The sequence below is a fragment of the Ailuropoda melanoleuca genome, chromosome 3 (genome assembly GCF_002007445.2).
Source record: "Ailuropoda melanoleuca isolate Jingjing chromosome 3, ASM200744v2, whole genome shotgun sequence".
Taxonomy (NCBI): domain Eukaryota; kingdom Metazoa; phylum Chordata; class Mammalia; order Carnivora; family Ursidae; genus Ailuropoda; species Ailuropoda melanoleuca.
This window is the reverse complement of record NC_048220.1, coordinates 17,584,856-17,597,234: the sequence shown is the minus strand read 5'-3', so window position 1 is coordinate 17,597,234 and position 12,379 is coordinate 17,584,856. Positions and strand designations below refer to the sequence as shown.

Sequence of the window (12,379 nt, the reverse complement as noted above, 5' to 3'; positions counted from 1 at the left end):
ATGTACTTAACTTTCATCTGTTTAAATATGTATACATTTAACTTCTGTCCCATTTTTGTATTTCACAATTTCCTTCCTTCTATGCATGCAGACTTCTCAACATTTCCACCCTCACAGAAAATAAAATGTGTCAGCACTACACAGCACCAATTGGCATGCTTTCCCCAAATAGTGCCTGTTGTTTGAAACTTTTTGCCATTTAAAGATGCCAAATGGAGAAAAAAATGTCATGGGCATTTGATGAAGCAAATTTGCAGACACTCAAATGCTTCGGCCACTGATGCCTCTTGGGGAAATTCTGAAAAACATCCTATCTGTAAACAATCTGTTTCAGTGCCACATGTTTTTTAAATTTCTTTGCCTGTTGACATTTAAAAAAAAATAAAGGAACACATTTGCATGTGAAAACAAGACCTTTTGTTTCTTATACATATACTTTATCATAGAAATTAAAACGGAAATAGTTCATTTGGCCCAACTGCTTGTGAAGGATCATTTTTTAAAGAACACTTCTTAGTTCTTTGGCCAACACCATTTTGAACTACTAAGATCTTTCTTATGGCCTCTGTTCTCAAGTTAAATAGAACTTATGATTAAAATGAGAAATTCTAGAGCTAGTGTTTTCTTTTGTATCAATCTATAGCATTTCTTTTTCTTTTCCTTAGGTTTGATTCTTTTTTTTTTAAAGCTAGTTTTATATTGCTGTAATTTTTTTCCACCAACATATTTTTGAAAATTTTCCTAGGCTCAGGATATGATTTCACTTCCTCAGCTTTTGAAGCTGTTTTAAGCCATGTGACTTCTTTGACTAATGAAATAGAAGAAGTGGTGCATGTAACTTCCAATTTATCCCTCCTTCATTTGCTACCTTCGAGGACTGCAGAAGCGCATCCCTAGGTGAAGTTTCCATCCAGAGGGTCTCTTAGTAACTGTGATAGGGTCCCTCCCCGTTACAGCTTGGATGGATGTTGTGAAGAAGAAATAAATTCTTCAGATAAATAAAATATGAGCCATTTGCTGCCTGCAACTGATAGCATGCAAAAATTTGAATGATAATCAGATTAAGTTGAAATGAATTGAAGTTTTGGTCTTTCTTGAAGGAAGAAATGTCTTTCTCACCAGTTACGAGTCTACTGTCACTACTACCACTCAAGGCACTACTTGATCTGAAATCTCTGTTGAAGTTGCTTATGTATAACATTTAGGCTGTACAATTTAGGTTAGGTGAACTTGAGATGATTCTACAGGGACAGAGTGGGGATGGGGGCAGGAGAGTATGATATGAATCAGCCCCTCAATTATTGTAAGATCGCAACATGAAAGAAGCTATATGAGAGGTTGAACTATGGGTAAAAACTGTAATGGATGTGTTATCTCATATCCCAGCAACTGGGAAGGTAGCATTACTCTTCCAGACAGAGTAATGTTATGTTAGATACTATCTAGATAACTAGCAGAGATCCCCAGAAGTAAAGACTCAATTTTTATACTATTTTTGTTCTTTTGTGGGAAAAAAATCCATTTTTTTAAATCGAATAAATGGACATTATCATACTTTATTAAATATTTTGCTTCCTTAAAGTCTGCAAACGTATATTCATTAAATCTCTTCTATGAAGAAATTTTTCTCTGAAAGCCTATCAAAATTACAACGACAGTATCTATCCATCTTTTGTCTTGTCCTAAGTGACAGCACAGTGGCTGTTTTGCATTTCCTATGAATTTCCATTTGCAAAACCTTTTGCATTAGGTTAGACCTGTTTTGATTTTGTGATTCTATTAAGTTAGGGTTCTTGGGGAGCAGCTCACTGGAGGTGACTCTTGGGATGCCTCTAAAGGGAAAGAGAAGCAGGAACGCAACAGAAGCCTCAGCAATTCTATGAGGGCTGTGGATCAGGTCTGACCTTTCAGAATTGTCCTCTGTCTAAGGAAAGAGACCTGGTCCTGTGGCCCTGCATCAACCAGTCACTGGATGCAAGATGATCCCATGAAGGATGACCGTGGGGCATCAGAGCTCTTTCAGCTGAAGGAAATTCCTAGAGAGAGACTCAGCTTTGAGTCATCATCAAGCACAATGAACTCAAAATCAATCCATCGACCTAAATGTAAAACTTAAAATATGAGACTTCTGGAAAAAAATAAGAGAAAATATTTGTAACCTTGGGCTAAGATTTCTTAGATCAGATGCCAAAGCCTGATCCATGAAAGTACAAAGTGATAAATTAGACTTCATAAAAATTAATAACTTCTGCCCTTCTAAAGACACTGTTAAGAGAATGAGAAGAGTAACCAGAGACTGCAGAAAGTAATTGCAAAACACATATTTGAAAAATTACTTGTGTCTAGAATACTTAAAGAACTCTAATCCAATAATAAGAAACAAGCAATTTAAAAATGGACAAAAGATTTCAATATATACTTTACCAAATAAGATGTAAGGATGGCAAATAAGCACAAGAAAAGGTGCTCAACACCATTAGCTATTAAGGAAATGCAAATTCAAGCCACACTGAGATACTACAACAGCTATCAGAATGGCTGAAACTTAGAAGGCTGACCCTCACAGGGTTGGAGAGAATGTAGTTAAACTGAAACTCTTGACATGCTGGTGGAAATGTAAAATGATATAAAAACAGCTTGATGGGTTTTAAGAAAATTAAAAGTATATCTACCGTATGATTCAATCGTTTCACTCTTAGGTATTTACCCAAGAGAAAAGAAAGTGTATGTCCACACAAACACTTGTATAGGAATGTTCATAGCAGCTTTATTTGTAAGCGTCAAACATTGGAAATAACCTAAATGTCAGCCAACAGGTGAAGGGATAAACATACATTCAATACAGTAGGATACCAGTCAATAAAAATGAATTATTGATACACACTACAACATAGATGAAGCTCAAAATAGTTTTGCTAAGTGAAACAAGCCAGCAAAAGGGGTACATACTGTATGACTCCATTTATATAAAGCTCAAGGAAATCAAAATAATACACAGTGACGCAAAGCAGATCAGTGCTTCCTTGAGAATGGTCTATAGGCAGGTGAGGACAAGTGGCTGAGAGAGACTACAGAGGAGCATGAGAAACTCCTGGGAGTGATAAACAGTTTCCTTCTCTTGACTGGTTTGTATACGTATGTCAAAACTCATCAACTTGTACAGTTCAAATCTGTCAAGTTTGCTTGACAGTAAAAGACAGAAGAAAGAGGAGGAAGAAAGGAAAGGAAAGGAAAGGAAAGGAAAGGAAAGGAAAGGAAAGGAAAGGAAAGGAAAGGAAAGGAAAGGAAGAAGAAAGGAGAGAGAAAGAACAGAGAAAAGAAGGAAATCCAAAATAAAAAGTTCTGAGACATCATTTCGCACCAATTAAAGTGAAATATATATATATATATCCAATTTCCTAGAACAGCCACAAATCTTTATGTTTAAATATACATAGGAATACAGTTCCATATTGATCTCATTCTAAGAATAAATAGTAATATTTCCTTTAAATCACTTGCAATGGTCATTTAAAACACAAGTAATATATTAACAAATGATTTGAAAGTTTGCTCCTCAATGGGGAGAATTTTCTGAAGGCCATTTTAGAATATTAAAATTTAGAACGATAAGAATGCCACCAAATACCTGCTCCCTGTGAACATAATACTATATCATACCAAGCATTAAAAGAACAGAATTTATACAATTTGACACAATTTAAGGCATTGCTTGCCTTCCCCAGTTTATCAAATGCAAATGCATTCAGCTACCTTAAGATCGTTTTGGAGAGCTGTCTTTCTCTGTAGTGTGCTATGAATTTGACCTCACAAATTAAAAATTCAAAAAAAGTGCTTTCATATTTTTGGCACCTAAGATAATGATTCTTTAATGAAGTCATCGCTAAATTATAGCTTGAAAGCTAAATGGTTTATGAGGTTTTATAATAAGCTTAGTTTTGCACAATGAGCGAACTACTTCCATACATATTCTAGCGTTAATGAATTCATACCCACATCCTCACTTTTGGAAGATGTCACATAACCAGTGACATCATGTGTTTTACATCATTCATCTCCGTGTGTCACAGTTGGCAGGAAGAGTTCAGAGGGAGAAATCCTGAGCCAGGTATCTGGTTCAGGTCAAGCCTCCTTACAACAGAATTTTTATTTCCTCAACAGCTTCAAATGAGGTGATTTATATGCACTAGCTGTTCTCTGTCAGAAGATATTAAAATGCAGCAAAGGCAAGAGTTTAAATAACATTCTAATCCTCCAACAGGCCCAGAAGAATAGGGTACAGATAAACATGGACAACCTGGCACCCGAGATGTGTATCTAAAAAAAGCTAACACCTCATGATTCCAGAATGTTCCTACTGTATGGTGCACACATATTCCTTGGTCACTCAATAGCTGAAATCTTTCTTGACCTCCCCAAATCGCAATTTCTTAGTTACTAACATGGTAATAATCAGAACGAAAGTATTAGTATGAGAGTGATGATTCTGAAACCCACCCCCATCTGATGCTGTAAGGACAGAGGGACAGCCTCTGTCAATCGCATAGGACTATGCCTGGGGCTCAGTCCCTTTGTTCTGTTTCAAATAATAATGACTGAGCGCTGCTTTGCTATCAGGGACTCGAGCAGAGAAAGGCCAGTTCTCCCTCTAAGCATGTAGTTTACCAGGAGAGTCCAAAAATTAAAGTAGTATTCAGAGAACAGTGTATTAAAGACAAACAGGAAACCACCATCTCCAGATAGGAGGGAGGAGAGTGTTTCACTATGCGTGGATGGTGGAGACATCGTCACAGAATTAAACAGATTTCATCCTTCAATTTCAATGTCTTCGGCTAAAGCAAACTGCCACTGTTTAAAAGAGGCAGATGCAATCCACCTGCAACTGGTATGTACCTCATGGGACGGAGCAGAATGGGCTCTGCTGAGTGACCATTCCGAAAGTGGCAAGATCTGAAAGGCATTGAGTGGTGAGCAGACAGCAGTAATTGTGGATGTCTTATGGCCTGGAGGTCTCGAATTTTAACCTCCTCCAGCTCAATGTATTCCTTTAGAAATGTAGAAACCCAGTAGAGCACAGCAGAACCAGCTACTTGCAGCCCCAGGGCACCAAACTGTATTAAATGTAAATTGAAAGCAGTAGATTCTGAACTCTGGGAAGCTAATTGGGAGCCCTGGGCAGAAATCCTAAATGTGGTAATTGGCACCTTGTCCTTTTCAGTGTCACACTCAGCCAGCTAGAGGGTTACCTCTAGGGTGCTAATTGATTAGCGTTTTTAGAGGGAAAGGCAGTAAACGGAGATTGGTGAGCTGAAGTCTCTCATTTCTAAAACTGCAATTTAACTGCTAATCTAAGGGTTCTAAGAGGAGAAAAAAAATGTTTTCGTATGGTACTGGTGAGAGATACTTTGTCTTTGGGCAATAGAATTGTAAATAGCTCCAACTTATGTATTAAAAATCTTCATTATTAAGCTTTTTTTTTTTTTTGCTAGCTGAAAAAAAGCAATGTAAGATTAAATGATCACTACGGTCAGCAAGTATATTTTTAATAAAATTCATGTTCTACTGGTCTAAGCTAGTCTTCCTTGACTTCTGTTTCTTTAACAAAACCCTCCTCCTGAAGATAATTATGGATTTGAGAGATAAGTCCTGTCTGTCTGGGGCCTGTTTAAATGAATGTACCTTAGAAAAGAAACGTTAATGTCTTTGAAAAAAATAACAGCAGGAGTACAATTCTGGATATGTGCTTCACTAGATGAATTGTTCTTAGCTGGTGATGCTGAGATGGGACAGGAGTGGTAGGGCAGAGCTGCTGAATCCAGAAAGAAATCGAGAAATCCAAGATCAAGGCCCTCTGGCCCACAGGGGAGCCCGTCTGCATGCTATCGATTCCAGCTATACTCTAGTGCACCCGTAGGTGCTTTACCAACCATTTTCACATCCCTCACATCGTATTCGAAGCAGACTATTACAGTTCGTATTCTGATTTTATGGATGAAATATAAGACCCTGAGAGCTTAAATGACTTGGTTACTGTCACACAGTTTGGAGGTGGACACTTGGGCTGGATTCCTAATCCTGTGCTCGCTCTTCTATTCCACACTGCCTGTACATTAGAAAGGGTTGTTCCAGAAACGTCTTTGAAAGAGTCTAGGGGATCCTTACTAAAACTGAATCAAGGGTGTACAGATAGCTTATTTTTTTCTTTAAGGGAAATTCTCAAATTCTCTTACAAAAGTGGAGGACTAGTATAATGCGCTCCCGCGTCCCCATCACCCAGCCGCAACATTCCTCAACAGCCTTCACGCTTGCTACCTGAGGCCTGGACAGGTACTAGATGAGGCTCAGGTAGAAAGAACCTAGCTGTCCCAGGGTATAAGTAAGCTCACGGAAGAGACAAGATCTCAAGGGTCAGAACTAGGAATGTCATCAGCCCACGTGAAAGAACGTGAACTGGAAATATCTAGAATAGACTGTGATTTAACCCTTAGCCTAAATAAAATGCATACTGTGATTTACCCAATCTGTACCTTGTTTGAATTCCAGAATTTCCTCACATACAAGCAAATACTTCGGAGTAACCAGGATGTCCGTGATATTGTGGGCCACAGCACGGCGCACCTAACTTTCCTTCTGCCCAATGATATAGCTTAGTTGGCACTCTACCCACTTGGGAGCATTCTACTAGAAAAAAGGATATTCCATGATTTATTTTTAAAATCCTTACTAATAAAATGTGAAAGCAAAACTATATCAGGAAAATCTCAGCATTAATTAAAGAAGTTACAGTTTTATTAACTGTAATGTTTTTTTAAAAAAAGTCTTGCAAACTTCCATTTCTTACCGGTTTTTTGTTTCTTTGTTGTGTATTTGACTCTGAACTTGCAGACGTGGTGCTGAAATAAAGTAAGAGTTTAGAATTCCAAAATTTCAGGTGTGCACACACTTGTATACACACACACACACACACACACACACACACACCCACATCAAATAGATCTTTACACTGTGACATTGAAGATAATTGTCGTAAAGCATTTCCTCCAAATGTCAATTTCTGAACTTTTCTAAAGGAAATCAAAACTACGGAATGTAAACTTCACTCAAAGATAAAATAGCCTTTAAAGGTTCTCTTGAGAATAAGCAGTCTGAACAGTACAGTCTGTTCTGAAAACCTGCAAAATCTCTTATTTCAACTGGAAAAAGAAAAAGTGGAAGAAAGCCTATCATCCTGCGAAACAGCAGACATGAGGAATTCTTTGTCTCCTACACTGTTTGTCACTCAATCTCTCTTTCTGGGATCCTTTCCAGTAGTTTACAAACATGCTGTTATTTATTGCATCTTGAGCCCTCTTAACCCTTTACTTTCTGCTTGATGACCCTGATCCCCTTTATGACGAGGCTGTATTCTGTCTCTTCTCCTGTTTTTTGTTAAGGCAGCTCTCCACAGACTCTCACAAGCACTATTCCACAGAAACGGCACTTAATTCGCCGACGATCTCCACATCACTGTGTTTAGTGATCCTTTGTCACATCTCACCTTACTTGACGCCTTTTGACATGATTCATTGCTTCCTCCTTGACAGGCTTTCTGCATTTGGCTTCCAGGGCATCCTAAGGTCCCAGATTTACTTCCCATCCCACCTGCTGCTCCCTCTCAGTTTCCTTTGATGGTCTTTCTCTCTCCCTGAGCTGTCACCTTTGGCACGCTCCAAGGCTTCCTCTGTCCACTATTCATATCCACTCCATTGGTGATGTCATCCAACCTCATGGCTTTAAATTTGTCCATGTGCTGATCACTGCCAAATACACATCTCCAGACTTCTCCCTTGAATTCCAGATTCATTCATGCAATTGCCTTCTTGACATCTCCACTGGGATGTCTAATAGATATCTCCATTTCACCATTTCCAAACCTAACTCCTAATTTCCACCCCCAATCTTCTGCTTGCAGTCTTCCCCATCTCAGTTGATGATGACAACATCTTTCCACTCACTCAGGCTGACACCTTGACTCCTCTTTTTGTCTCAGAATCCATATCCAAACCAACAGGGAACTCTTGGCTCTACAGTCAAAATATATCCAGTAGTTGGCCAACTCTCACCATCTCTACTGCTAACACCCTGGTCCAAGCCTCACACTACCATCATCTCTTGCCTGGATTATTGCATTAGCCTCCTATGGTGCTCTCTGCTTCCATCTTTGCCCACTCCATTCTATTTTCAGTACATCTACCATCATAAAAATTATTTCACTCATCTGCTCAAAACCCTCTTGTAAGGGATCTCATTTTATTCAAAATAAAAGCTGAAGCCTGTATAACGGCGTTTGAGGTCCTACAGATGTCTCACCCATTCACCCTTCCCATCCACTGTAGGATTCCATCCCACCCCTACTTCCCTCTCCCATACAACTCCACCTTTGCCTCCCTGAATTCAACTGATACTCTCCTCAATCAGTCCTGCTGGCTTCCTCACTGTTCTTCAACCTCTTCATATAGGCTCTCATCTCAAGTCCTAATGCCAGGAACATGTACTCCATACTTGTCTGCTTGACTCTTTTCCACTCCCTTCTTATCTTTGTTCAAATATCCTTTCTCAGTGAGAACTACCATATGCACCCTCCCTTAAAATTGACCTTTCGGGGTGCCTGGGTGGCTCAGTGGGTTGAGCACCCAACTCTTGATTTCAGCTCAAGGGTCATGAGATCAAGCCCTGAGTCTGTCTCCGCACTCAGCAGGGAGTCTGCTTGAGATTCTCTCTGTCCCCCTCCCTCTGTTCCTCCCTGCACTTGAGTGCTTGCTCTATCTAAAATAAATAAAGCTTTAAAAAAAAAATTAACCTTCCTGCCTTTTATCCATCCTCATGACGTTCCTTAATTTTTCTTTGCTATACTTACCACCTTCTAGAATACCATGGAATTTGCTTATTAATTATTTTTACTATGTCTCTTCTCAACTGAAAATGCAAACTTCTTGAGGATAGGGAATTTTTTCTATTGTTATTTTGTTACTCTTTTCTTAGCATCTTGAACAGGGCTAGGATAGTCAATAAATGTTTTTTTAAAGAATGAATGAATAAATGGATGATGTAGTAAACCCCCAATCTTAACTTCTTGTTCTGCTGCTGCCAGCCAATAAGGCTAACTTTAAAATCACAGGGTACTTTTATTATTTTCCATCCTACTGTCTCCCTAAAGAATGTATTATTTTATTTCCATGTTATTGCACGTCTTTCACTTTTCAAAAGCTTTTAAAATGTTCACAAAGTAATCAGTGACTATTGAACAAAATTAATTAGATTCCCACTCAGTGGAAGGACATGCTGGGGTTCTGAGGGTTGTAATTGCTCTTCTCGCATCATACCAAATCAGCAAAAACCAGTATTTTGGTGCTTTCTACTTGACAGTACCTCTTTATCATGAAATGGAAAACAAACTTTGTCATCTCGTTGCTGGACAACAAATGGTTTTGAAGGACCTTAATAAGCTGCCCCCTCTTACCTTCTAACTAATTTTATCTTCTATGAGTGCATCTCACAAAAATGATATTCTCATCAAACTGTACTACCCCGTGTTCCCAGAGTGTGTGTTTTCTTTGGTTGTTTCCTCTGACAAGAATGCCCTTGCTCTCTTCTATGTTTGTCAAAATCCTACCTGTTCTTCACACCACAACTCAAATTCGGCCTCTTCCTGAAGCTTCTTTGATCCTACCAGTCGAAAGTGTTTCTTGCCTCTGTGTCCACAAGCAGTGTTTGGACGTCTGTCTCTTGTAGCCCTGATTACATTTCATCATGTAAATAATTATTTGTCAACCTAGGTTTTTGCACTCCTCAGTGATATCTCCTAGAGGACAAGGAATATCTTTGTTCTTTATTCACCCAGTGACATACCACGCAAAAAAATTAATACACGATCAGTGAATGAAGCCAAACAAAAAATACAAAGCGTTGTGAGTACAGTACCCTCATGTGCCTATTCAGATGCGCCACAAATGTACAAGAGAAAGTACTATTCGAAGCCACCTTCTTTTCATAATGCCTGAAACAAAACTACTGATTTGAAAGTGAGGGAGCTTTGGCTGCCTGACAGTAATATTTAAAGGTCATGAGTCATGGCCTCAGAGTAACCATAGCTACTCAGCATACACAGTACAAGTCATGTTTGTAGCATAACTCAGGAGAGAAAGGCTTTAGAAAGCCTATTAGCCTTGAGAGAAAACAAATGAGAATTAACAAATGTATTCATGAAGCTTGTTTTTATTGCAGTGGTTTTGTTTTACTTCGGGTTCATGGAAAAACTGAGAAAATCCTTTAAATTTCTATCGGCAGGGAGTATTAATAGGACATTTCAGCTTTACAGCCATTTTTTTTCTCAGTAAGTGACAAGTGAACATAAATATTTCCTTCCTTCCAGTGAAATATCTGTTTTCCAAACTTTTTGCCCTGTTTTTTATGGGGGTAGGAATCAGTTCCCACTTAGTCCATGTGAATAAAAGATTTTAATAAAACTGGTTTGGAAGTACAGCTATTGAGCACCCAGTTCTTATGGGAAAGAATTTCCTGGAAAAATGCCTTCTTCATTCCCTAGGTTAATCACATCCAAGGCCTAACCCTCTTTTCTTAGACCAACATAGGAGCAAGTTCCCATTTGGTTTCTATAAACTGTAGAGAATATCTGTCTCAAGGGCATGAGAAGAGAAGAAGGATGGAGGGAAAAGTAGGGCAGACCATCAGGCACATGGGACCAGTTTGCTCCTGCTTCGAGGTGAACCCACCTAAGGGTTAGCCAAGGTAGTATGTACTCAGCTGTGTCCAGGCTCAAGGCCCTGCTCTCTACTTGCATGGAACGCTCAGTTCCATGTACCAGGAGAACAAAAACACCAATGATAATTTGCAGTGAGAGCACAGTGCTGCTTTCCGCTTGGCCTCCCTGCTCGTTGTACATGGGGCTATTCATCTGAAAGTTGTTAATCACAGGGCATTTTCTCTTCATTCGGTAACGCTATGTTCACCTCTCCAATTGTCAGCACATTGACACATTATCTCTTTAGGTGCTGTGTTCAGGGAACTTAAAAGAAAATGAGCATTTGCTAAATTTCATTTTCTTTAACAGACAAAAGACTCTCTCCCTCCCAAAGACTATTCATCATTTGAAGGTCACAGACCTTTTGCATATAGAAACAACATCTCACATAAAGTTTTGGGGGACTTGTGAATTTCCCACAGCATCCATGAACCATAGACCCAAGGTGAAAAGCAGATAAAAACAAGGCCCACACATTTCATGTAATGAAAATACATTTTAAAGCCTAACTAAGCAGAGCTACAGTGTACGCATCACAGGACACCACCCGCCACAATCCAGCTCTTTCTACAGAGGGGGTATGGTCTCCTATTCCAGGCTTAAAAGAAAACGCGAAGTGGCAGGTATTTCTGCATTTAAAGCGCAAGTGCATATTGTGCCAACATGTGAATTTCCCAGTGATTAACTGTAAATTAATTACAGAGGAGCATTTTACTTCCATGTTTGTAGCCAGAGCTGATTTGGGTTTTTGAGGAGAGCTGGAATGACCTAGCTTCTTTGGTGAATATCTCCTGGCAAGGGAGTGGTGAAGGTGACATTTCACTACAGCGGTTCTAATAAAGGGCTGGCTCAGCCTTCCCTCCCCATGCCAATAAAATGGCTGGGGTAAGTATGTGATTTTGAGAAGAGCAAGTGTGGGACATTTTATTCATTCAACAAATATTTATTGAACACCTATTGTGTATCAGCCCCTGCCCTATGAAAGCACCATTCAAAGAAAGGGGTCATTTTCCAGGATAAGGTGAAAAGTCTGTTTGATGTTTTTCCCCAGCCTTTAAAGAAAGGTTTTCTTTGAAGCACTGAGTAAAATCTCCTTTATCTAGAAATTCCCATGAATTTTTTTGAGACAGAAGGAGCTGGGAACTCACCTGATTCTCTCCAGGGTTTCAGACCCTGGGGCCACAGATTTCTTGCTATAACATTCTCCCATCTCCAGTCAGGCCCACTGGTGTACCCAGTCCATGGGACAGACATCAACTATCCCCATTCCTTAGCATCAGAATCCCTGTGACTGTTCTACTGTTCCCTGTTGCTAGGCAACCACAATGGTTGTGGGAAGCACAGTTACTTCCCAAGGGGAAAAAAGTCTCAATTACAAAGCCACAGTAACCCTTCAAAACATCTCACAAATCAGATCCAGGCTTGAGTATTCATGAAGAGCCACCACATATTCATCATTTCTGGAAAATGCATTCAAAGCAGGCCAGAAGCAGTGGTTTTGTGCTCAAGCCGTGGCATGCTTGCATCTAGAACCAGTGTTGACAGTCACACTGCTTGTCTAAGAGGGGTGCGTACACA

The 12,379-nt window shown here is 39.4% G+C and overlaps 1 protein-coding gene across 1 annotated transcript in view; it reads right to left on the bottom strand.

Moving 5' to 3' along the window:
• The window catches only part of CCDC192 (coiled-coil domain containing 192), a 194,027-nt gene extending 181,959 nt beyond the window's left edge, over positions 1 to 12,068 (bottom strand). The window contains 2 exon segments of the mRNA XM_019809288.2: positions 6,842 to 6,893; positions 11,950 to 12,068. Of these exon segments, the coding sequence (XP_019664847.1) occupies positions 6,842 to 6,893; positions 11,950 to 12,068 (171 nt within the window).
• Positions 12,069 to 12,379: the final 311 nt, after the last annotated feature.